At 51.5% G+C, this 24,626-nt stretch overlaps 1 protein-coding gene across 1 annotated transcript in view; it reads left to right on the top strand.

Moving 5' to 3' along the window:
* Positions 1-291: 291 nt before the first annotated feature.
* Nkd1 (NKD inhibitor of WNT signaling pathway 1) overlaps positions 292-24,626 on the top strand; it is a 69,233-nt gene continuing 44,898 nt past the window's right edge. The window contains exons 1-3 of the mRNA XM_038313332.1: positions 292-447; positions 570-602; positions 1,215-1,348. Coding sequence (XP_038169260.1) covers positions 423-447; positions 570-602; positions 1,215-1,348 — 192 coding nt within the window. The 5' untranslated portion in view covers positions 292-422. The remainder of the gene's footprint in view (positions 448-569; positions 603-1,214; positions 1,349-24,626) is intronic.

The raw sequence follows: 24,626 nt of genomic DNA, 5'->3' as shown, positions 1-24,626 counted from the left end.
ACTATCCGGCGGTCAGAGCCTCCGCCCGGTCCCCATTCCCGCCCCTGGGTCTGCGTAGGGGGCTAGGGGCTCAGCACATCCAAAGCCCCTCCCCACAAAGGCCCCGCCCCGCGCCCAGACCACGCCCTCCATGGGCCCGCCCCTCGGCAGGCCCCGCCTCTACCCGCCCCGCAGCGTCCGCCTAGCCTTTGATGGGCCGCGGCCGGCCAATGGGCGCTTGGGGAGGCGCGGGGCCGCGGCGGCGGGCAGGGGGCTCGGCGCGCCTGGGCGTCAGTCCGGCCGCGGCGACGGCGGCAGGAGAGTGTCCCGGCGCCTCCTGGGGCTGCGCTCGGCGCGCGGACTGTGAGGAGGAGGCGAGCGAGGCTGGCGCGGGGTCGGCGGCCGGACGCATGGCTTAGGACGCTCCGCCGCGGCGCCCCAGCATGGGGAAACTTCACTCGAAGCCGGGTCAGTGTCCCCCGCCCGCTCGCCGGCCGCGGCCCCGCGTCCTCCCGCCGGTGCTAACTCTCCCTCTCCTTTCTTTCCGGCTCCCGCCGCCGCCGCCGCCACCGCGCGCGATGTTCCCGCAGCCGCCGTGTGCAAGCGCAGGGAGAGCCCGGAAGGTAGGAGCGCGGGCCACCGGCCCGGGGGTGGGGGGGGCTTGAGGGAGGCGGCGCGGCCGGCCCAGCCGCTGGATCTCATTACCAGGACTGCCCCAGCCCCCAGCCCCGCCCCGGGAGCGCTCTTTGGGGCCCCTCTGTCCCTTTACCCGTTCCCCATAGCCCAGTGCTCCCACTACTAACCCTAACCCCATCCACTTTGGTGGCGTCTTCTCTTCAGACCCCCAAGATCTTGCACCTTCCTTCTGGCCGCCAGCCCCTTCTCTGGAGAACTTGGCCTCTGCGTCCACTGCACCCCCTCTCCTGACCCTCAGCTCTTTTCTCCACAGTCCTGACTCCCGCGCTCCTTCCTCCGATCCCCTAACTCCTTCACTCAGGATACTGCGTACTCCTTTTCACCCTCTGAATCCTTGCACTTAGTATCTCGCCGAGCCCCCTTTCTTAGCTACCTTCCTCTTTTAGATTCTGCTCCGTCGGGCGCTTGACCCTCCTGCCAAGTCTTTACTCTCCGGGTTGTGCCTCTCTGTCTCATTCCCTTCATTCCCAGGTAACTTTTTGCCAGCTGAGGGGGGAGGGGGGCCCAGACTCAAGGTCTTCGTGTTCTTCCCGCCTCAGGTGACAGCTTTGCTGTGAGCGCTGCTTGGGCAAGGAAAGGCATCGAGGAGTGGATCGGGAGGCAGCGCTGTCCAGGCAGCGTCTCAGGACCCCGACAGCTGAGATTGGCAGGCACTGTGGGTCGAGGCACACGGGTATGGCCCCCACTCTGTTCCACCCTTTCAGTTTTGGAGAGGGTCTACGAACCGCCTCCCCCCACAACTTTCAACATCCTGTTGGCACATTGTCTGTGTCCCCAAATCCCTTCTCAGTGTGTCCCAACAGCATGTGCCCCATACTTTGGAGGATCTTGTCGATCAATCTGGCACCTATCTCCCGCCCAGTTGGGCACAGAGAGTTGCTTGGGGAGGAAGTGCCAGGGAGGAGGTGATACAGGTCCAGTGGGTGGGGAAGCTGTGCTTTGTTGTGTGTGTGCGTGGGGGGAGGCCTCCTCTGCTTTGCTTTTATGGCCAGCTTTTCCACAGGGAGGGGTTAGGACTAGAGGCAGGAGTGTCTGGGTAGAGGGCAGAGCTGTGCTGGCCCAGGATCTGTGGCCACCTCCAACTGTGTCTGTGGCATTCATCAGTGCCATCTGCCATCCGAGTGTAGAGTTTGGAGGCACTGAGACCTGGCTGTCCCCTTAGTGTGGCCCTTAGAGGCGGGAGGGGCGTAGGGTGGGGGATTTTGTATGGTGGTCTGGGTACACCCTCTTTCTACCCAGGGGCGTCTTGAGGCTAGAGCTGTTCTGCAGGGGCAAGTGGGATGGGGGAGTGAGTGAGTCCAGCCCCTGTGTCTGGCCTGGGACTGGTGTTCACAGATGTCCTGTGAGCTCCAGAACTCTGCACAGGGCTCTCAGATGGTCTGCGTGGAACTCTTGCAAGCCGAGGATCAAAGGATGAATCAACTTTTTGATGTGACATTTAATTTTTTTTTTAAACTTGGAGAGGGAACAGATTGAGCCTCAGGTCTGGTTAGTTCTTTGGTCTTGTTCTCTGGGTGAGGCTGGTGGAGTCTTTGTGCGTGCGTGCGTGTGTGTGGTGTGTGTGTGTGTTTGGGTGGTGGCATCTGTCAGCATCATTGCAGGGAGATGGCATGTGTGTGTGGTTGGGTGGTGGCACCTGGCAGCACCATTGCAGGGAGGTGGCATGCTTGTCACCATGTGCATGTGCGTGCGCGTGTGTGTTCATGCGTGTGTATGTGGTGTGTTAAATACCCTCTCTCTCTGGGATAAGCTCCCTCTCTACTGTGTAGCTCAAGCTTTCTCTCCCCTGGCCCTCCAGTTTTCTGGCTGACTGGGACTGGGGCTGCTACCCTAGTAGAAAGGTCAGAACTGGGCCCAGGGGGTGGAGGCACTGCATTTAGAGCCTTTTAACAGAACCACAAACTTCTCCTTCCCCCACCATTCCTAGTTTTTGATGTACTTATTTATCTAAGGACCAATGAAAACAATCCAATTTAGACATATGAGCAGATGCATTTGCGGCTCAATACAGGCCAACAGAGAGGATTTCCATTAATCAGGTTTTGTTTTTTTTTTCAGCCTGTTTATTTTCATAAAGTATTCTTGCAGAATGACATTTATTTAGGCTCTGTCGCTCTCCTCTTTCTCTCTCTCCTCTCTCTTTTTTTCCTAAACTGCCAGGCAGCTTTTACTCCGTGCTAGAGGGGAAACTTGAAATACAGCGAGGGCTTGCTTCAATTGACTTTTATCTTCAAAGCCATAACAAATGTTACCCGCATGTTTTTGGTGGGTCTCCTTGGCATCCAGGCTGGGAGGATGGGAGGGAGGGGGAATAAGGAGAGGAAAACAAAAGTCTGTCGTTTTTAATTAAATAGTAGTGTTCCCAGCAAGAGGAATGCAAGCCAGTAAAAGTTGCCATTGGGGGAAATGAAGAAGGGGGAGGGGGCCCCTGCTTAAGCCTGTGGCTTTGCTGAAGTCACGGAATTTCGTTGCCTGGTTTCTTCCCCCAGCTGAGGACAGCATGGGATGGATGGTGCTTGCTCGCCTTCCTGGCTCACCCCCCTCTCTGAAAAGGAGGGGTCATTAATATTTGTTCAAAGTCCTTTTGAAGATGTGAGGCATAGAGCCATCAGTGTGACATGTGTTGGATAGTTAAGAGGGTGGGCCCAGCCATCAAAGATGTTGAGTGGGGTGGGGGGAGGTCTCTGCTTCCTTGAGAGTGGATCTTAATAACAGATCTGGATGCCTGGGTTCCAACCTGTGGTGGTCACAGTAGTGGGGCCATGCATCAGCCCTAGAAAAGGAGCAGGCCGAGCCAAAGTGTGGGGTCGCGCTGGTGGTGGCCTGTGAAGCAATTCAGGTGGTCTTTAGGGGGAGTATCTTTAATCTTTATAGGTATCTATCTTTTTTAATCAGAGAAAAAAATAACTAGGACATCAAACACATGATTTCATGGATGTTATCACTTAAGATGAATCAGAGTTGAAAGCGGGAGGATTCAAAGCCAATACAGAGAAAAATACTGGGTTCAAGTGGTCGTAGTTGGGAAGGTAAGAATGAATGCTGAAATGGCAGGGACAGTGAGGGTGCTGGGCAGGCCAGTGGTGAGTCCATTTCAGTTCTGTCACTTCCCTGAGTCCCACTGGTATGGGAGGGGTGGCTGGCAGGTCCTTCCATGATATCATCAGGATGTTGATGGGTGTGGACTCCAGCAGTCTGCAGGCTTCCAGGGCTGGCAGCTTCCTATAGCCAGTACCAGGCCTATCTTGGTGAAGGCCTCTGTGTCCGCCTCTCTATTTGTCCTGCCACCAAAGTGGCTGGGGGCACATTACTGACTTATCCAACTGACAACATTATTATTGCTGTGAAGTCTACTGTTGCCTGAGCGCCTGTATGTGCCAAGCACATTGCTTCTATTACCTTAATCTCCCCATAACCCTCTGGAGCTGCAGCCAGCTGGGGTAGACTAAGTTGTCTCCCTTTCTAGAGTCAGTGTGTGTGAAGCCCAGCATTGCCTGATTCCCAGCGAGAGGCACAGACAGTTGCCACCATGTCCACAGGAACCAGGTGCAGGGGAGGAAGAAGCAAGAGGAGCCCTACCTACGCCATATCTGGGGCAGGATCCAGGTTGCATGCATATCCCTAGGGTGTGAGGGTAGCCACGCAAGCACTCAGCTCAGCCTACCCCCCAACATATCGAAATGACTGAGGTCAGGCTCTGCACTGTAGCTCGTCACCTTGTGCAAGTCACTTTAACTCTGTGTATCTTGATAAACACATCTGTAAAATGGGCCCAGTCATGTTCTCCTCCATGTCAGTGTCGAGGTAGATAAATCTTAGAAAAGAGTAGAGCCCGGGGCTGAGAGGGTGACATTTATGGAGGGGCCCCGATGTTTGTGCTCTTCCCCCTACACCCTTCCACTGTCAGCTCACCTGGTGAGACCCAGGTTAAGGTCTGGGCTTTTGCCTCCCTGGGGATGTTTGATGAGGTACAAGGGACTATAAACTCAAAGGAGAGAGGTGGTGAATGACAGGAAACATAAAGGCACTGTGAACGAAGGACAGTAGACGGAGCCAATGCATGCCTGAGACGCAATGTACTGAGCAGAATTAGAGGCTAAAGCACATTCATCTCCAAGAGACGGTAGAAACCAAGCAGCACGCAGTAAGAGACCACCCAGTGGAAATCCTAGGTGAGCAGTGGCTGGACGATGAAGCTTCCTAGGAACCTCTGTCCATACTGTGAGCGTGGGCACACATGCGTGTGTGCATGTGTGTAATCAGATTCAAAACAACCTTTACTCCGTGCACTATGATCCTTTTGTTCTTTTACAGCAAAACTGCTTGCAGAAATAGGTTGGGGGCTTGGGGCCAAGCCAGCCCCTCTGTAGATCAAAGGCGGCTGCTAGGCACTTTGGTAATTTGATTAGGGGGCACCTAGCACATTTTGATATTTAGGGAAGATTAGGAGGGTGCAGGCATGCTGCATGGGGCCCGGGTAGGGTTGGGTGATGAGATTGGGGGCCGATCCAGCTGCTGCCTGAATTCTGGATTCCAGGGGAATTACCCTTGAATGATACCAGTTGGCACAATTAAAAGGCCCCATGTCTTCACCATATGGAAAGTGTTAGGCCTCCTTACGTGGTTTCAAAGCTATGTGTTGGGAGGTGGACTTGACATTTGAGGTACAGCATAAATTAAATACTTGGTGTTTAAGAATTAAAAGATGATTTGCTTTGAGGCTGGTCGGGGTTTCAGGGTAGCAGCATTGTGCCTTCTTCACGCACAGGCTTCTTGGAGTGATCTAGGGGAAGGTCTCCTTAGCTGATGGTAGTCAGGCCCGGCTTCACAGCCCTGAGAACTACCTGGATCTGGGAGAGCCAGCAAGGAGTAGCCTGGAAGGTCTGAGCTGTCCCAGGTGCCAGATATCACTGCTGGTTGCTCCTGGTCTTGCCAAGTGGTGTCATCTGTGAGATTGGAATTCTTGGAGGCCCTTTAACTAGCACCTTTTCTCCCTTTCAAACTTCTTTAAGAAGGAGACTGGGTTTCCTTGAGCCAGGCCATATGTGCTGTCTGTTCCCTAGAAGCCAGGGGTACTCGTCTCCATTCACAAGCTAGGCAGCCTTGCCTGCGTGTGGTAGGAGTAGAACCGGGGGCTGCTACTTCCTTGCTTAGTGGGAGGAGGAGAGGAGATGGGCTGGTGAGCGCGTGCACCCCTGTTTGTTCCAGGAAGCTCACTTCCCCCATCAGTGACCACCTGTCTTCTTGGACACTTGGTCAAAGTTGAACTGTCAGCAACAAAGAAGTCACTACAAAATTGCAACTTCTTTCTTGAGGTACATAGCAGGCACTCACTGTGGATGGATACAGAAAGAAAGTTTGGCCACTGTTTTAATCCTTGCTGCCTCCTTCCTCCAGCCAACTTCTCAGACCATCTTTCCCAGTCCACTGTTCTTAGTGGACTTGTAGAGCCAAGCCTTTCTTATAGGCGCTTAGTTGACTAATCACTATTGACAATGTATTGTTAATATACATAGTGTCACACATTGGGAAATGGTAGGAAGAGGCATGGTCTTCGCCCTTGGGTAACTGCAGAGTAATGAAGGAAGCGAAAGCCTCTGAGCGAGCAGGCGGAGGACTGGAGGACTGCCGGGATGTGTCGGGGAAGGGATGGCCTGCACCCTGGGCAGGACTTCATTGCTGTCGCTGTAAGATGGGTAGAGTGCCGCATGCTTGAACACCTGTGCAGGGACAGGTGTATGAGGCTACTACTACTTTTCCCTTGGAATTGATCTGTAGTTTGAGGATGGGACATTACCCAGTGGTCAAATGGGTTGGTGACCTCTGGAGCCAGGTCATAGGTGGAGATCTGTGTAAGGGTCAGAAGCTTAGCTGTGTGGTTAGAGAACTGAGGGATGGTATTGGTCGCTGAGAGACAGAGAAGGTCAACTCAAGGACTTGGGGGAAAGAAGCTGCTGACAGCCAACCCCAGAGTGAGTGCACCGTGCCCTGAGGTGCAGGGAGGCTGAGCTGTGGGAAGAGCTCCACTGCCCAGGCTTTCCAGACTCAACAAAAGGGAAAGAGACCCTGGGATCAGGGATGGAGCCCATGGGGAGGTCTATAATGTTGAAGAGTCAAGCGCCCAGGGCCATGAACTCAATGAACTCACACGCTGTACAAACTTTGGGGATTATCTGGCTGCTTGTTGGACCCAGGCACTTCCTGTAGCTGCCTCCAGGCTCCGTCTTTCTGGTTCCCACACCCCTCCTGCAGCTCCCGTCTCTCACATTCTCCTCCTGTTTTCTTCCCCTTGTTTTCTCCCTTAGCCCTCTCTTCCTGAGAAAGGAAAGAATCCAGTTCCTCATAAACCAAATATCTGCCCTGTCAGAGAGAAGTGAGGCAGGAGCTCAGAACACCCTGGACGAAAGGCCAGAGAGAGCTGAAGGCTTCACTTGTTGGATCTGGAAGCTGGGCTTTGATGTCACCCTGCTCCGTTTATCCTGGGACGCTGCCTGCCTCCTTGTGGCCTCAGCCTCTCTGCTGGACAGGGGCAAGCTCTCAGGTTGGAGTAGAAGAGAGGCATGCCCACTCCATGAAGGATAGCCCTCTCTAAAAGGTAGCCCAAGAGTCCAGCCAGGCCGCACCCTGCCAAGCCCAGGTGGGTGGGGAGCCTTTTCTAAACACGCACTTCCAGAGACATAAGTAATTCTTTGATAGATGCCTGGGCAAGCCGAGAGGGATGTTTATCCATGTGGGCACCAGCCACAAGGCTCAGGAGGAAAGCTGTAGGCCCCTCGGCTGAAGTCATCCTCAGCTTCAGCAGGGCATGCAGGAACCCTGGCCAGCCAGTGTGACTCTGTCCGAGGGGCCTGGCCAGGGCCATGTTTGCTTAGTAGCCCTGAGGAATTAGTTTGGGCGACACTGTTCTGGCTTGCTGAGCCATATTGGCTATGGCATGTGACCTGTGTGCGGCTGATGGCTATTTGAGGGCCTCAGGGCAGGGTGGGCTTTGCTGGAGCATGACATCAACGGAAAGGCCTTTCCCTCTTTTGAACTTTGACTACTCCTGCTGAGAAGTGAGATGACGTCATTCTAATTTAGTGTGTGTCCAGTGCCTTCTGTCCCACTGTCCGTGTGTCTTCGGTGGATGTGGGATGCATGTCGTCTGCTCCACACACTGACCATAAGTCATTGTCATAAGGCTTCCGGCCTGGGAGAAGGCAAATGAGGCCCCGAGCTCGTGTGGGTGCTTCTCCATTCCACACTGCTCCATTCCAGGCTGCTGTGGAAACTGAGGGACAGACTGGCCTTCCCTCAGAGAATGTTTCCTGAGTTCTGTTGAGTAAGAGTGAGGTGTCGTGTGTTGTTTCTTTTGGCTAACGTAACTTGCTTTGACTCCTGGTTCTCTAATATTGAGTTAGGAATAATCGCTCAGTTTTATCAGATGTTGGCGTGTTGCTAGGATGGATCACTTACTGGTGTGGTGGACAATCTGGGTGTTTGGTGGTGTTCTGTGACAGGATCTTTCTGTGTAGGCTAGACTAGTCTGGAAATCACCATCCTCCTGCCTCAGCTTCTTGATTACTGAGATTACAGTGAGCGACACCACACCTGGCTGATGTATTATTATTTGTATAGTAATCCACTTTACTAAATTCCCTAGTGTTCAACTTCTTTGTACTTCTGAAGTAAGTCCATTTATTGTGACATATTATCAAGTGAGCATATTATCAATGTGGGCCCTGCATCTATGGACCCCGCCAACTGAAAACGGAAAATATTTGAAAGCAATGCATCCAAGCTGACGAGGCTTCGTTTCTTGTTGCCATCCTTTAAACATGACACCCTGATGACTGCATAGCATTTTATTATATTAGGTCTGTTAGCTACTTTTCTGTTGCTCTGATGGGATACCCTGACCAAGGCAACTTGTGATTCGGGCTTATGGTTTCAGAGGATTAGAGTCCATGGTGGCAGAGCAAGGGCATGTCAGCAGAATCAGCTGAGAGCTACACCTTGATCCACAAGTAGGAGGCAGAGAAAACTAACTCAAAATGGCATTGGCATTGGAAATCTCAAAGCCTGCTCCCAGTGGCACACCTCTTCCAACAAGGCCACACCTCCTAATCCTTTCCTAACAGCCCTACCAACTGGGGACCAAGCATTCAAACGTAGGAGCCATTCTCGTTCAAAACATCAGTTAGGAATTATAAACAATATGAACTTAATTATAAGTATACCATGTATGTATCTACCATATATGTATAGTCTATTGTTATATAGGGACTTGAGCACTGTAAATTTTGGTATTCATGGGTGAGGATAAGGGAGACAGGAGTGCTCTATACTGTTGCCTATAATACCAAGGGATACAACTGTATTCTTTTTAAAGGCAGTTGTACTTGCTATGCAGATGCTGTACTGTGAGCTTTTGAAAATGCAGCTGTATTTTCTATGCAGATGCTATGTTCTGGGTCTTTTGCACGGGTGTTTCTAAGTTAGATTGGCTCACATTTAGAAAGTAGATGTTGAGCAGTAAGGATATTCAAGGAAGGTTAGGGGCAGCCTGGAGGCTCTGAGTCCAGAACAGGAACTACTGGGGTGTGGGCTAAGCACCAGAGGAGCAGAGAAGGAATGTCAGAGTGGTTGCACACTTGCTAAGTGTCAGGCAGGAAGCCACAAAGCAGTTGGAGTCTGTTGGAGCTGTTGATAGAGGTCATGGCTGGCCTGGTCACCTTCTGTGTGTGCTAGATTTAAAGCATGAGCCACCATACCCAGCCCTGGCTACCTTCTCTCTGTCTTATGGATAAGGTCTTTGTGCAGAGGGGGAACATGAGGGAGCCTGTGTGAGGTCAGTGTGATGAAAGGAGTCTGTGATGTGTGCTGTGGAAGGGGAAGGATGTGAATCCCCGCTGTAAAAATACTTTGAAGGTGAAGAGGAATCAAGTGGCAGAACATTTCATGGGCTCTGTGAGGATCCACAGGTCCACATGGGGATTGGTACAGCACTTGGTTCTCTGGGGGCCATCCAGGGGACTCTGAAGAGGCTGCAGGCAGGCAAGGGGCCAGGAGAAACAGAATAGGATGCAAGGCGAGTGGGGCTGTGGACGCCCACAGTCTGGGTTCTGAGTCTGCCTGCACGCTTTGTCCTTGAAGCCTTCGGGTTCTAAGCCAGGCCTCCGGGCCAACCAGTGGATGTGGTGGGAACAAGTGCGGTCTAGGTAGTTTAAATAAGAAGATTCCTGAGGTCCCAGAGTTGTGAGCAAGGATGGGAGAGACTTGCTGGCTGTCGAAACAAATGGGGTCTGGCACCCCCTGCTGCTAAGGCACAGGTCATGGGTGGTAAAGGTTGTAGGTGTGGTGATGAGCTGAGGTCAGAGTCATAGTATGGGGTGGTGAAGGGTGGGAAGAGCTACCTCACTTCCTCTCTACCTTCTAGGTTCTTCTTTTGGCTGAATTCAGAGGCCAGCAGGCAGAGGAGCCCTAGGGAACTGGTGCCCAGAGGTTGGCTTCCCTAGGATGCCACAGAGAAGGCAGGAGTATGTGAACATGCTGTAGCAGTAGAGGAAGCATCTCTGGGCCTCAGTTTACACAGCAGGGTCTGGGGCAGTAGTGCTGTGTGCCTCCTAGCACGGTTGGGAAGAATCCCGTTGTCTATGGGTCTCTTTAAGGGCAGGGGTTGGACTAGAAGTGTGATTGGAGGAGGAGACGCCTGGAGGGGGCTTTGTGGAGTGCTGATACTAAGCTCTCAGGGACCCACGGAGCCCAAGCCCGAGAAATCACAGGAGTAGGTCACCCAGCAGGCTGGGTAGAAGGCCTTGGTGATTGAATGAACACACACCGTGCCTCAAGAGGGCAGTGCCACTTAGGGCCAGCCAACACTTAGCCTCTGGGGAACTCGGTCCTGAGGTTGTCATCTGGTGGTTTAGAGAACTTAGTATCTGGATTTTCATACAGAACCTTCTGAATTTAAAACATTGTGGGCATGGTGGCACAAATTTGTGATGCCAGCACCCAGGAGGCTGAGGCAGAGAGGATTGTAAGCTTGAGGTCATCTTGGTCACATATGAGAGCTTGTTTCTAAAAAGCCAGTCAACTAGAGAAAATTTTTGGGAACCCTTCCTGTGGATGAGCAGGTAGCTGGAATTGGCCTACGTACCGTGCTTGTGATGACTTCCAAATTGGCCCTGTGGGTACAGGGAGTAGGTGATAAGACGTTGCGCAGGCTGGATGAAGCTTGGAGTTGAGTGCGTTGCTTGCATCCCCTTGCGAGGTCTTTGTACCTACACCCTGAAGACACTTTCATCATGTGGACAAGGGACCCACTCCTAAGCTGAAACTGCTGGCCTGACAGGAAAAGCTGGGTTTGGATGCGAACAGAACAGAGCAGGTAACCCTCTGAGCTGGGAAGCCGCGGCTTGTTTCTGTGGCAGGACAGCGGAATGGCAGACAGGGAGTGCAGTAGAGATGTGGATTGGCTGTTGTTGCTGAGGACCAGCAATGGCTCATCTCTGCTCCTCCCTCTTCACATCTGTGGGCTGTGTAAAGAACTGTTCCCACCACATGGAGTTCTCTGAGGGGGAAATAAGTTCGTGTCAGCAAGTGGAAAGTGGAACAGATACCCCTCCTCTCAAAGCTTTCTAGAATGGTCGCTCATGATCAAACAGATATGTGCCAAGAGCATGGGCTTCTGAGTGTGCTGCAGAACAGGGTGTAAAGGAGAGTGGGGGGCTAATTCTTCAGGTTAGGGAGTGTTACTGAAGCTACAGAGCTCCAAGGAACAAGTAGGAGGTGGCCAGGAGATGGATGAGGGCTTGGTGCAAGCCTTCCTTCCAGGCATGGGTGCAGGGGGTTGGAGGGGGGTGTCGCACAAAGTCCTTAGCTGCCTCCTCGAGTCTGATTCTGGTCTCCTAGATGTTAGGTCAGGAGTGTGAACCCGCAGGGGGTTGGCCGTGCCTGCCAGAGTGGGTGGTGATGATGTGTGCCTGCCCTGCGGGACAGTCAGACTTCTGCTGCAGACCTTCCTGACTCCAGCGTCTGCCTGTTCCGGCTGTGGAAGACCAGGGGGAAGACTCACTGCAGCCCTCCTGACTCCTCTTTCTGAGACTGTGTGAGCGTCCACTCTTAACTGTGGAGTTGGGTTAGTCTGCCCACAGGCTGTGGAAGGTTGGGCAGGATGCCTCATTCAGAGGCCTGTCTTATAGGGGCGCCAACAAGTGGATTTGAGGTGTTGGTTAGGGTCCATACCTATGTCCCACAGCTGTCCTCCACAGGGTGTCTTGTCACAGGGCTGTTTTTGACCTTGAATTTTTTGTTGATTCGCCCTCTTTCTCCCTGTGGTTTAGACAGGTCGCAGGGGTGGAAAGAGGACTAAAGGAAACTTGGGTTGCCTGGGAGCGCATTTGCCGTGTCTGTGGGTGCTGGGGCCGGCTTCTTGCACCCTGTCTGTGGTCGTGTGTGTCTGGGGTAGTCCTGAGCAATGCCTCTCCTGATGTTTTGTGGCTGCTGCCTACGTGCACAGCCTCATGGTCAGCTCAGGTGCCCACCATGAGGAGGTGGTTGCAGCTTAACTTCTGCCTACAGAGCTGAGGATGTCAGGCCTTGGGCCATGCCATCCTTGTCCTCACTGCTTAGATCTGCAGCACCCTGATGAGGTAGGTGCTGCTATGTCCTCTGCGTTAGTCACTTTTCTTGTTGCTATGATAGAATGTTAGAGGAGACTAACAAGGGAGGAAGGTTTGTTTCTCTTGCAGTTTCAGAGGGTGCAGGTCCTCAGGGCTGGAGACTGAGGGGCAGAGTAGTTCATGTTGGACAGGAAGCAGAGACAAGATATCCCCAAACACCTTCCCCTTCAGCACCTAGTCCTTGCTAGACCCTTCTTCCTTAAGGTTTCAGTGCCTTCCCAAGATAGAGCCACTTCCTAGGGACTGCGACTGTAGAACTTGAACTGGAGACAACATCTCATATTTGAACAGTTGCATCTAGTGCCACTGTTCTTAACCTGTGGGTCACGACCCTCTAGGTGGAGGTCATATATCAGACATCTTGCATATCAGATATTAACAATACAATTCATAACAGTAGCAAAATTGCAGTTATGAAGTAGCAATGAAATCACTTTATGGTTGGGGGTCACTACAGCATGAGGAACTGTGTTAGAGGGTCACAGCACTGATCTACTGGAAAGACTGAAGCTGAAAGAGCTGGGCCACTTTGCTGACTTGCTTCCGTTCACTTGTCAGGAAAGTAGGACCTCACTGGAGCAAAACTCGGAATCAGGTTGGTAAACTGTAGCTTTGTCCTAGAGGCGTGTCAGTGGGTTCAAAGCTGTGTTACAACTCCATTCCTGAAATCAGCTGGTGGCCAGAAAATGAAATAGCAAATTATAAAAATAAAAAACATACCACTTATAGTAAGACTGCTGTTTTGTGTTACTTTTTGTATTGGTTTAGATAAGTATATTTATGCCCATGCTCATATATACATAAGCCTGTTATAATGTAATTCTTCCTGTAGATCATGACCTAAATGTTTGAAGAACACTGATGTTTGGTCATTGGTCTAGATTCTAAACGTGGATACCTAGGTTCAAGCCTCAGCTCAGCTCTTACAAACTGTGTGGCCTTGGGCGACTTCCTTGACCCCTCTGTGTGCTTCTAGTTTCTTTCTTGGCTTCAGAGCCTTTGATTAGATGTGTTCTTTTTTGTCCGAGCTCCTCAGGATTGAGTGAGAGCCTTCATGCTGACCCACTCCCTTTTCACTGGAGGTGAAGACAATGAGGGATCCCATGGACTTGTGTTTGAGAGCCTGAAGACGTGTCTGTCCGGGGAAAGCCAGCCTCCTGTTGCTTAGCAGCCTTAGGTATCCATTGGCAATTATTTGACTTCCCTGAGAGTGCCCTGCCAGGGTCCTTAAGCTCAGGCCTAGAGCTAATGCTCTACCTCAGATTTAAGGGAAGGGACCATGGGGACTTAAACACTGGAAATGAGATCTCTGTCAGGGTGCATTGTGGCCTACCATAGAAGAGTGTGTTGAGAGGGAAAGCTGCTGACAGGCAACTTTTTAAAGAAGCTTGTGTGTAGAGGGCAGTGTCCGTGAGATGTGGGGGGAACGTCCAGGAGGTGTAGTAGGGGGCAGTGTCCATGAGATGGGGGACAGTGTCTGTGAGGTGCAGTGGTGGGGCAGTGTTTGTGGGGCACTCTCTGTGAGATGTAGGGGGATCAGTGTCTGTGAGGTGCAGTGGAGGTACTCTCTCTGAGGTGCAGTGGGGTACTCTGTGGTGCAGTTGGGGGGTATTCTCTGTGAGGTGTAGTGGGGATACTCTGTGAGGTACAGTGGAGGGTACTCTATGAGGTGCAGTGGGGGTACTCTCTCTGAGGTGCAGTGGGGGATACTCTCTGTGAGGTGCAGTGGGGGGTACTCTCTCTGAGGTGCAGTGGGAGTACTCTCTGTGCGGTATAGTGGGGGGTACTGTCCGTGAGGTGCAGTGGGGGTACTCTCTGTGAAGTACAGTCAGGGGCAGTATCCGTGAGGTGCAGTGGGGGTACTCTCTGTGAGGTGCAGTGGGGGTACTCTCTGTGAGGTGCAGTGGCGGGGTACTCTCTGTGAGGTACAGTCGGGGGCAGTGTCCGTGAGGTGCAGTGGAGGGCAGTTTCTGTGAGTTATAGGTGTGGTGGAATTGTTAGAGTTGTTATCACAGTTGAGTTTTACAGGTGCTGACTTGGAGCAGAGATATCAAAGGCAGTACCCTAGAGGGCTATGACAGAACTGAAGGTGTACCTGAACAGGGAGGGACACATCTTCAGAAATGTGTGTGGGATGAGAAAAACTGGTAACAACTCACAGGTCCATCACCGCGTTGGTTCACGGTGGTGTGGTCATTCACTGATTTTGCTCCAGGTAGAAGCAGAGTGAGGCCTTGTGGAGAAAGGTCTGGGCATTGACAGGTTTTGGTGTCTGTGGCAGGGGAGTCCTACGGCTAGTCTCCATATCTGGGGGCAGCTATGCACAAATGTCTGCCCAGGCCTGTTTCTGAGTGTATTTAGCTAGAGAGAGAAACATCTGGAAGGCTCCACCGACACACTCGGGCAGAGAATTTTATGTTTACATTGTCCCCTTCTTTACTTGATGTTTTAGGTGAATGGGGTTGTAGGGCTCATACTTTTCAGAAAGCTCTACGTTAAAGAAGGGGCGGTGAGGGGAGGAGGTGGCCCCTGGGGACACTGTTCGGGGAGGGTCAGGGAGATGGCAGAAGGGGCTAAGGTTGGGATGGTTCCCTTGCTTTTGAGCATCCTGAGTACTGACTAAAGCACAGTCCAGCTGCTGTGGCACACATATGTGCACCTAGGCAGGAGGAGCGTGAGTTCAGAGCTAGCCTGGGCAAGACCAAATGAGGAGAGAGGTCGGTGCTGAGGGTAGGGGGCCCGGTGGGTGGTCCTATGGGACTTTGTGTCAGGCTCTCCGTTGATGGGTATGTCTTCCTCTCCCTGCTCCTGTGGCAGCCTCTTCAGTTTTGATACTTGGCTACTCTGAAGGGCAGCCAGGTCTCTAAACTGGGATGAAGGGAGTGTTAAAAAGGCGAGTCGGCAGCGTCATTTATTCTGATGGCTTTCCTTGTACTTAGCATGCTCTAGGTTATGTGTGCTGTGTGCAAGTATCGTCCAGCTCCTGAGCTCTAATAAGATGTGCTTTATTTGAGAGAACTGACATACAAATTTATAGAGCCCCCAGAAGCTAATGCTGCTGCATTGCTCAGCTCTGATCTGAGGGGCAAGACCTACATTGTGGTGCATCTGGCTGAACTTCACCTTGCATCTCCCTGCCCCGTACCCCCCTCCCGTCCCTCTCTCTGTAAAATATATTCGCAGCAGAAGGTGGTGGAAGGAACGTTCTCTGCACCATCGAAAGGGAGCCCTGGTCCACTCTTCTGTGGACCATCACAGACATGAGAGGCATGGGTGTGCTGTAGCAAGAGAAGCCAGCCTCATTGGCCACTGACAGCCATCGTCATGGTTTTCAGTGATCCTGGGCTTCTTTCTAGAAGGGTAGAAGGGAACACTGTGCCTTACGTACAAACACCTAGCTCTGGAGCTCCTGCATGCTACTTCTTGTGCCGCTCTGAAGTGAGGCTTCTTCCAAGTGCGGACTGGGTAAGCAGCTGGCACAGATTTTGCTGTGGGGTGCTGGATGACGAGCCCCTGTCTGGGCTGGAGCAGCAGCCCCTAACTGGGCGGGCATTTACTGAAGGTTAGCCAGAGGCTTTCAGATTCCCAAAGCCTTGCTCACAGTGATATTGCTCACCGTTAATTGGCCAGGATTATTTGCATGGGGAAACTGAGCTCATACTTCAGATTCCATGGGCAGTTCTCTGGGGGCTGGGCACTGCGTGGCAGGTGGTGGATACTCAAGAACTTCTGGGGCTTGGAGGATCCCAGTAGCTGGGAGAGGAGGTCAGATGTGCAGGGGGCTAGGACTCAGGCTCTGTGCCCTTCAGTGTCAGCTGCTGCTCTGGGTCTTTGTAGAGAGCTTTTGCTTGCTTCTCCCCTGTGCTGTGAACAGAGCCTCACTGTTAGCCTAAACCATGTCTGTAGCTAAAGAAAATATAAATAAAAAATAAGGAGAAAGAAGAGGCAAACTCCCGGAAAGTGGCTCATCTCTAGTTCAGATCGCCCACCCCAGTGAACGGTGGCAGCATCTATCTCTGCCTACTTTGGATTGTCTTCATTTTTAGATTGTCTCCCTCTAGTCTGTGTGGGTTTCCTTCCCCAGCAGTTCAAGCTTCTATCTTCAACTGAAAGATCTAGGAAATTCCAGGCTAGGATTCTACTTTTTTGACCTGGGCCATCTACTTTCCTGCAGAGTCGAGTCACCCCAACCCTTTGTCTCAGCTGAGCCCCTAGGGTGTGTTCATAAGAGAAGTCACCCATGGGAAGGGCTGCATATACTGGTGGATGGGGAGAAGCCTCATCAAGCAAAGAGATGGCTAGCAGCTGGCGTCAGTCAGGGCTATCAGTAAAGTAGCTGAGCTTTGAGAAGAAGTATGGCTGGCCATTGGGTTTCAGAAAAAGCTTGAGTGGTTTGCCATTTCCTCTACACAGCCCACAGGAGCCTCCTTTCCCAACTCCCTGCCTCTGCATGGGGTTCCCAGGGAGTTCCTCCCACCCTGAGTACTGATAGCAGCACTCTGAGGTCCATGTGTCCTCCTCCTTGGATATGTGCTCTTCGTCTTTACTGTAATGCCAGTGTAGCCAGAGTTCTCAGGTCAGAAACTCCGCCTTGATTTCCATGGGATAGAAAAGGCCAAGGATGCATCTTAGTGGTGGAGGGCTTGCCTCGCATGTGCTAGTCCTGGATTTGATTCCCAGCACTGCAAACAACACACCCACGCAAAAATGATTTTAATCATGGCACTTTCATATATGCACTTACAGTTTTTTGAGCCAGGTGTGGTAGCACATGCCTTTAATCCCCGTACTTGGGAAGCCAAGGAAGGCAGATTTGTGAGATGGAGGCCAATCTGGTCCACATAGCAAGTTCCAGATCAGCCAAGGCTACATAGTGAGACCCTGTCCAAATAAATAAATAGAAAATAAAATATTAATAATAAAGTAATGCTTTGATTATTCCCTTAATTACCCTCTCTGGACACTCCCCCCATTGTGTCATTGAAATCTTGCCTCCCTGTGTGTGGATCTGCTAGTTCAAGGGGATACAGGGCTTCGGGTGCATGCAACTTTGGGCTGGGGTTTACACTGTTTCTTTTGGGTAGTGGGGGCAGCCTCCATTTTGTTTCTAGGATTTAGTTAGGTAATATCTATGTCCACATATACTGGAAAATTTCCAGTAAGCTCACCTCTATCCCTTGGGTCTGAAACAACACTTGCTAGGGTCTCAACTAGTGTGTGATAGGCGCAGAGGCTGAGAGGGACCTGTCGTCTGGGCTCTGTTTCTCTAGCGTGTATCTTCCACATTGTGCTCCATGCCTTACCTAGTGTCTTAGCGTGAGTTAGGTTAACCACTTTTACACTGACCAAAGAACCCCTGACTTATTTTATAAGGTTCACCGCCTCTATGACAAAGGCCAGGCCACAGAGGGCAACTCGCCTGTGTATCATAGCCACCTCAGGGATTCTCTGCTCTCCAGAGTCCTTCCAGGCTCCTGAGCCCAGCCGTGGTTCTGCTGCCCACTTGGCTGTCCTCTGTACTAGGGTGGTGGGTATTGTTCCAGCAGAAATGTGAACTGGTGTTTTGCTTTGGGTGTATTAAGACACAAAGTCCCTGTGGTTAACAGCAAATTAATCACCGTGCCCAGGAGGACTGCCTGGGGTAGACATGACTTCATGAGCTTGTCATAACGTCTGCCGTGACCGTATTTCATTCTCCAAGGTTTCTGACTTTCAGAAAAGGAGCCGCAGATAGAGTTACCAAGTTTTACAGAAATATTTGTACTGGGCAGAGGACTGCTTTATGGTGAGAGCCAGTTATTTCAGGAGACAAGCAAAGAGCCCTTTATTCTCACGTTCTGTGGGAGGAAAATATTATGTTGGAGAGCTTGCTTCTTGGATGGGCCACTGGGGGGGCCAGGCTGCATTTCTAGAGTGGGAGTGGGTGCCAGGAGATGGCATGGGTTGTGGAGGGAGGGGGGGGTGAACACGCACCCGTGTTCTTTTCTCTCTTCTGGGGGTTTAGGGCTATGCAATGTAAAGGTGTTGGGCAGGGATAGAGATAAGCAGAGCTGGCAGATGGAACCAGAAACCTAGGGTGGGTATAGCAGCAGGGAGGCCCCAGATTGAGATCTGGAGGCCTGGTCAGAGCTGGTGCTGCCTTTGTTGGCCATGGACTCTGACTTATCTGTCATCTGAAGACAGCAGCAGTACCTGCCTTGTGGTGTGTCTTCAGGGCTGAGTGTGGCCATTCTTGTGAGTTGCTTTCTTCTTTATTCCACCCATGATGCTGAGGGCAGTGGTTGGGAGGCAGGGGCTGACTTCAACTATCCACACTACTGAGCCAGCTCACCCCTCCTCTTTTCATTGCCAGACCCCAAGCAGTGGGAGATTTGAATTCTGGGCTAGATCTCCACCCTTCAGATGTGGAGGCTCACAGTCCTCATTCTGTTGCTCAAGCTACAGCTAGTGTCCTGGTTCCCAGCAGGGGGCTTTCTCTTTCAGAAATTTGGGGGAAGATCAGCCTGCCATGTACTCAGGATGGCTTTGAGCCCGTGCACGAAGACTGCTTGCTTCCCTTCCGATGCGGAAGAGGGGTGCCTGCCAAGAGTTTTGTTTGTGTCTGGAGCAGCCTTGTGCCTGATAAGGACATGGCATCTTTGCTCCCTCCTTGCCCCGGACCATAATGCCTTTCAAGTTGGGCGGTGGGGAGGCTTGATTTCTTTCCTTCTCCTCTCCACCTCCTCCTCGTTAAGTTAGAATGTGAGGGAGAGTTTATCTGCTTTTCCGGGTGATCTGTGTCTTCAGCTCTGGAATCGCATCCAAGTTTACAGAATGGAGTCTGTGCCCAGAGCCTTCTGGTAAATATTTTGGGAAGTTGGATTCAACTGGCATCATGGCTGAGGAGTGGGCAGTGGGTGCTTCTCAGGACGAGGTGGTTGAATTTGGACCCTTCTCACAGTGCCTATGCATAGGCATCTGTCTCGGCTCCTCCATTCCTGCTTCTGCCTGGCTCCAAGAGCCCTGTACTGTACAGGACACGCCTGGTCCGTGTTTTCTGAGCATGTGTGCCCTGCCTTATCCTGGGACCTGCTTCCTTCTTCCTTCCCAGGCTACTGGCATGCCATGTTCCTCCCGCTTCTGGAAGCTTTCCCTCAGCTGCCCTCTCCACTGCAGGGAGCTTTCTTAATGCTCTGCTCATGTGTTCTTGGGTTGTCCAAGTCAAAGGGATATGTGTGAGATACATGCCCTCCCAGCCCTCAGTTTCCCCATCAGGAAAACGAAGAGTCATCAGAACTCATCCTTAATAGTGAGGATAAAAAAACAAAAGGGAGGTGGGGAACCTCAGGGCCTGGGGATCAGTAGCTTTTAGTAAATACAGCCTTCCTGTGGCATTGGTCCCTGGGCGTAATGACAAGATGTACATGTAACTTAGGCACACCCTCCTATTCTTTAGCCAGCCCTGATGGTTTGTTATACTCAAGACAAAGGAAATGCCTGAAGCAGTTGTTGCACTGTGTTTAGGGAATAATGATAAAAAGCAGTGTGTATAGGCTCTCTGGGAAGCAGTTTCCCCAGCGTCTTCCTGGGTTGGTCTCTGGCTGCATTTCAGTTTCTCTCTTCCCTGCAGAGTGACGCTGTGCATTGCAGAGATGCCCTGCATTCCCTGCATCCCCCAAGATGCTCCTCACGTCTCTCCCATGGCGGGAGCTACGGACTCGAGTAGGACGTGCCAGTTGGGGTTGATGGAGACTCTGTCCAAGGCTCTTGGGTGCCAAAGGTCTCTTAGACTTTGTCTATAGAGAGTTCTGGGGTAGACACACAGCCTAGCTTCAGTAGAGTGGCTGGAACCTGTGGACCCTGCTCACCACGAAGGCCTCCTCTGTCTCCTAGGGGCTGGCAGGCATGGAGATATGACTGGCATGGGGTGCAGAGGCACAGGGTGTCCCAAAGCTTTTGTGTGAGAAAGGAAAGATGAGAATTCCTGATAACAATTTTAAAAAGATTGACTTTTACTGTTTTTAATGGTGTGTGTATTCATATGAAGGCAGATGCTCCTGGAGACCCAGTGGCTTCAGAGGGTGCTAGGAACTGAACTCAGGTCTTCTGCAAGAGTTGTATGCTATGTGTCCTTAACTACTGAGCCTTCTTTCTAGCCCCTCTCCTGTAGTAACATTTTTTTAAAAATCATTTTTTTTCTATAGAGTGACACTTTTGAAATGCAAATATCTGGATACACTGGCTTTAATAACATCACCTTAATTTCACTTAAAAATGTAGCTTCTAGGGATTTGAACTTACACCCCCTGTGTTCTACTGGACAGGACTACTCTCTACTGTAAATGACTCTCCAAGGGGCAGTGGAGGTCGGTTCTTTAAAAATCTTACTCTCTTAAACTGTACAACACAGCTCTATATGCCATCAGGAAACAGATAGGCTATTGTCTGCGGCATTGACGTTTTTGTTGGGGGCGAGGAGCTGAATGGTCCTTGCATGGTGGAGGGTGGGCAGGGAAAAAAAAACCACTGCTCACCACTGTGCCAGCCACCAGCCTGTGTCCCCTGGAGGGCTCCTCTAGGCCTGTCTGCGTTCCAGCCAGGCCATGTTTACAGTACAGAAAGGCATCACGTCCTGCTGTCTCTTGGACCTCTCCGTTGACTTGAGTGAAGAGAACCAAAAGGTGCTGCTGTCCTGCCCCTCCCCCGCAGCTCTGCCCCAGCCATTCTGGTTCCACCTGTGCGCCTCTGCACACGCGCCTGTCTTCTTGAGATGCCTCCTGATTTACTTGCCCTGGCCTTTTCCTAATCATCATGGGGTTTAGCAAGAGCAGCATCCCCCAAAGCCCGAGAGAAGTTCCTCCTCGCTAGATCCTTACCATACCCGTTTCTCTGCTTCTGTGTGATCGTCACCACTGGCCACAGGTGGCTTCTCCATGTGACAGCTCAGTTAGTGCTCACCTGAAGGACAGTCCACTGTGGTGCTGACAGGTTATTGCCACAAGAGGCAGGAGAATGCTGGGTGTATAACAGGCACGGCTTTGAACTTAGGGAATCAACGCGCTTTGTTGTCTTAGGTAAGTGCCACTCCCTCTCTGTGTTCCTGACTGAAATATGGTGGAAGTAGATTTTGATATTTCTGTGGAATGCTCCTGGGGCTGGCTGGAGCTGAATGGGGAATTGTTTTCCACACCCCATCTTTTGTGTTCTAGCTAAGTAGGAGATGGGTGTCAAGGATCAGTTGGTTGATCTAGGAGAATGGAGACATTGGAGGGCACCAATGAGCCCACCCTCAAGAAAGCCCCTGGCTCTTCACTGACTTGGATGAATTAGAACCATGCTTTGATAACTTGGATGTATTTGAATCATGCTATGATATCTTGGATGTATTAGAACCATGCTTTGATACTGGGGAAGAAGTGGGAAAGTGCTGACCTGCCCACACGGAATAAGCAGAGAGGACTCTACACTTGCATGTATTTGAACCCAGAGCTTGCTACCTACTAATAGTGCAAGCTTAGGCAGCTTCACTGTCTTGAGGTCTCAGTTTTCCCATTTATGGAATGGGCCTGTCAGTGGACCTCTTACTGTGGACAGTGGTATGTAAAGTTACTCAGATGGTCATGTAAACCCCAGGTACTCAGCAATGTGCCTTTGCCCTATAAACCGTGTTGTTGGCACAGAAAGATTGATTCTGATCCATGGCATTATTCTGCTTTGTAGGGTCACACCAGAACTCTGCTGGCCTCTGCCCCAAGCCCTCCTTGACAGCTCCACATGGACTCAAGCAGGGTTAAGGGCCATCCTGAGGGCTTTACAGATGGGCAGTGTCCTGGGCATTCATGGTGGAGTTCAGTTCCGGGTAGCTGGAGGGTGTGGAGGGGACTACTCATATCAGCATAGACAAGGAGGAGGAACTAGTCAGGAACCAGAATGGTGTAGTCTGCGAAGGCCTGGCCCAGTGACCTACTTTCTCCATCCAGGCTCCACTCTTAAGGTTCCACAGCCTCTTCTAAAGTGCTCCCAGCTGAGGAACAGTGCTTGAAACATGAGCTGTAGGGGAACACTTCAGATTCAAGTTATGACACCCTCTTGGAGGCTCAAGGAAGGTGGAGGCAATGGTCCAGGGCCCTTCCTATCCTCTGCTGCTCTGTAGGGGTTTGCAGGAAAGGGGGACCATCCAAAGGAACAGCAGGGCACTGTTGCCACCAGGCAGGGTAGGGTGAGTGGACACAAACAATGGGTATATGTTCTGTATGTCTGGAGAGGTCCTGGGAGACAGCCTTAAAACATAGAGACACACAGTGCACAGACACGTGTACAAAGTGTGTGTATGGTTGGATCAGTACTGTGCTTTCTGAGCCAGCATGAAGACCCGCATTGGAATCCTCAGCATTCGTGTAAAACAACAAAAGGCTAGAGAGACCCCAGGAGTCTTGCTGAATTGCTGAGGTGTGTCTAAAAATAAAATGGGGAGCAATAGAGGACGAGACTGGAACTCAGGCCTGCACATGCATGTGTACACATGTGTACCATCCCCACATTAAGCATGCACATACCACACAAACAGAAGCAAAAGGCATTTATGTACACACACCTTTTATTTTGTGTACACATTTAGTACACAAAAACGTGTTTTTTCACGCTGTTTTGAAGTAGGCGTTCTCACTCCCACTCTGCTCTCTGCGGCAGTCATGTGGGGAGTCAGTGGTAGCCCCTGGTCAGGTGTGAACCCTGGACTACCGGTGCGCATTCTGTCTCACTGCTGCTACTTGGGGGTCATCGTTTCCTCAGCTGGCAAAGGGGTAGACTTGCCCAGCCTGGGTGGACCGCACCTGGAGATAAAGGTGGAGGATAGGAAAGTCGTGTGAGCCACCTGCAAGTCTCGGCTGGGCCAGAAGTGTCCTGGGCCTCCCTAGCTGGACACACACAGCCATCTTTCCTCAGAGACTACATTTAGGAATCCTCGGGGCCTGGTAGACCTTGTCTTGTTTTTAGAGAGGCTCCATTTTGTTTCTGCTGCTACTGTTGCTGCTGCTGCTGGTGGTGGTGGTGGTGATGGTCACAGCTCAGTGATAGCCTGGTCTCTGCTCTCTAGAACTGGCTTTAGTTGATCTTCTCAGAGCTAATTAGGAGCTGGCCTCGCAGGCCTGGCCTTCCCTGGATGGGAGGAGCTTGAAGAGGTGTGCCGGGAGTCCCCACCCCCATCTCTGCCTCCTTGCTCCTCAGCAGAGGCCCTTGGAGGGAGGCGCTAGGGTTTTCTTTGGCACTCAGTGAGCAAATGGCTCCATCTCCCTTTTCTTCTTAGCCCTGTAAAAATAAAAAGTTAAAAGACCTAAAGTTTGAACTGTAAAACCAAATACATGAAACCAAGCTGTTTCCATGCGGGAGCCACAGACTACGAACACCCAAGTTTGAAACTTCCTCTCCTCTGGATTTATGGAGGCCTCGGAAACTTTTCCCTTTTTCCTTTAAACATCAGATCAGCTCAGGGTGCACTTGAAAAGCATAACCCGGCGTGTCTCACAGCTTGATTTAATGCAGCTGGGTACTGTGAGGACTTCTGAGGGCCATGATTCAGAGGCCTGCAAAGCTGCTCCACCACTCAGTAAGTGGGGTGTGTGTGTGTGTGTGTGTGTGTGTGTATTCCTTAGCCAAGCTGTTCCACCACTCAGTAAGTGGTGTGTGTGTGTGTGTGTGTGTGTGCGTTTGTGTGTATTCCTTAGCCAAGCTGTTCTACTACTCAGTAAGTGGGGTGTGTGTGTGTGTGTGTATGTGTATTCCTTAGCCAGGCTGTTCCACCACTCAGTAAGTGGGGTATGTGTGTGTTCCTTAGCCAAGATGTTCCACCACTCAGTAAGTAGTGTGTGTGAGTGTGTGTGTGTGTGTGTGTGTGTGTGTTCCTCAGCCAAGAAACGTATTCTGAGATGTATTAGACTCTCACTGCCTCCCTGCTAGTAACCCAGATTCAGGCTCTGCAGCTTAGAGATGAAACGGGTTTTCCTGAAGGAGATCTGTCCACATCAAAACATTCTTGTGCTTATGGGCCAGAATCAGTTGCTCTACAGAGTGGCCCTGGTCCATACCTGCTGTGGGACAGCAGCAGGAGGAAGTCGAGGTGGAGAAGAAGACAGGAAGCTGGGCGAGGCTGCTGGCCAGTGAGCCCCAGGAATCCCCCTGTCTGTGCTTCACGAGAACCAGGATTGCATGCCTGTGGCACAGTGCTAACTTTTTACTTGGCTGCTTGAGGTTGAATTTTGGTCCTTCTGCTCCTGCAGCAAAGGCTCTACAACTGAGCCATCTCCACCACTC

This window comes from Arvicola amphibius, chromosome 15 (assembly GCF_903992535.2).
Source record: "Arvicola amphibius chromosome 15, mArvAmp1.2, whole genome shotgun sequence".
Classification (NCBI taxonomy): Eukaryota; Metazoa; Chordata; class Mammalia; order Rodentia; family Cricetidae; genus Arvicola; species Arvicola amphibius.
Note: the sequence above shows the minus strand (reverse complement) of the source record. Positions and strands in the feature narration are given on the sequence as shown.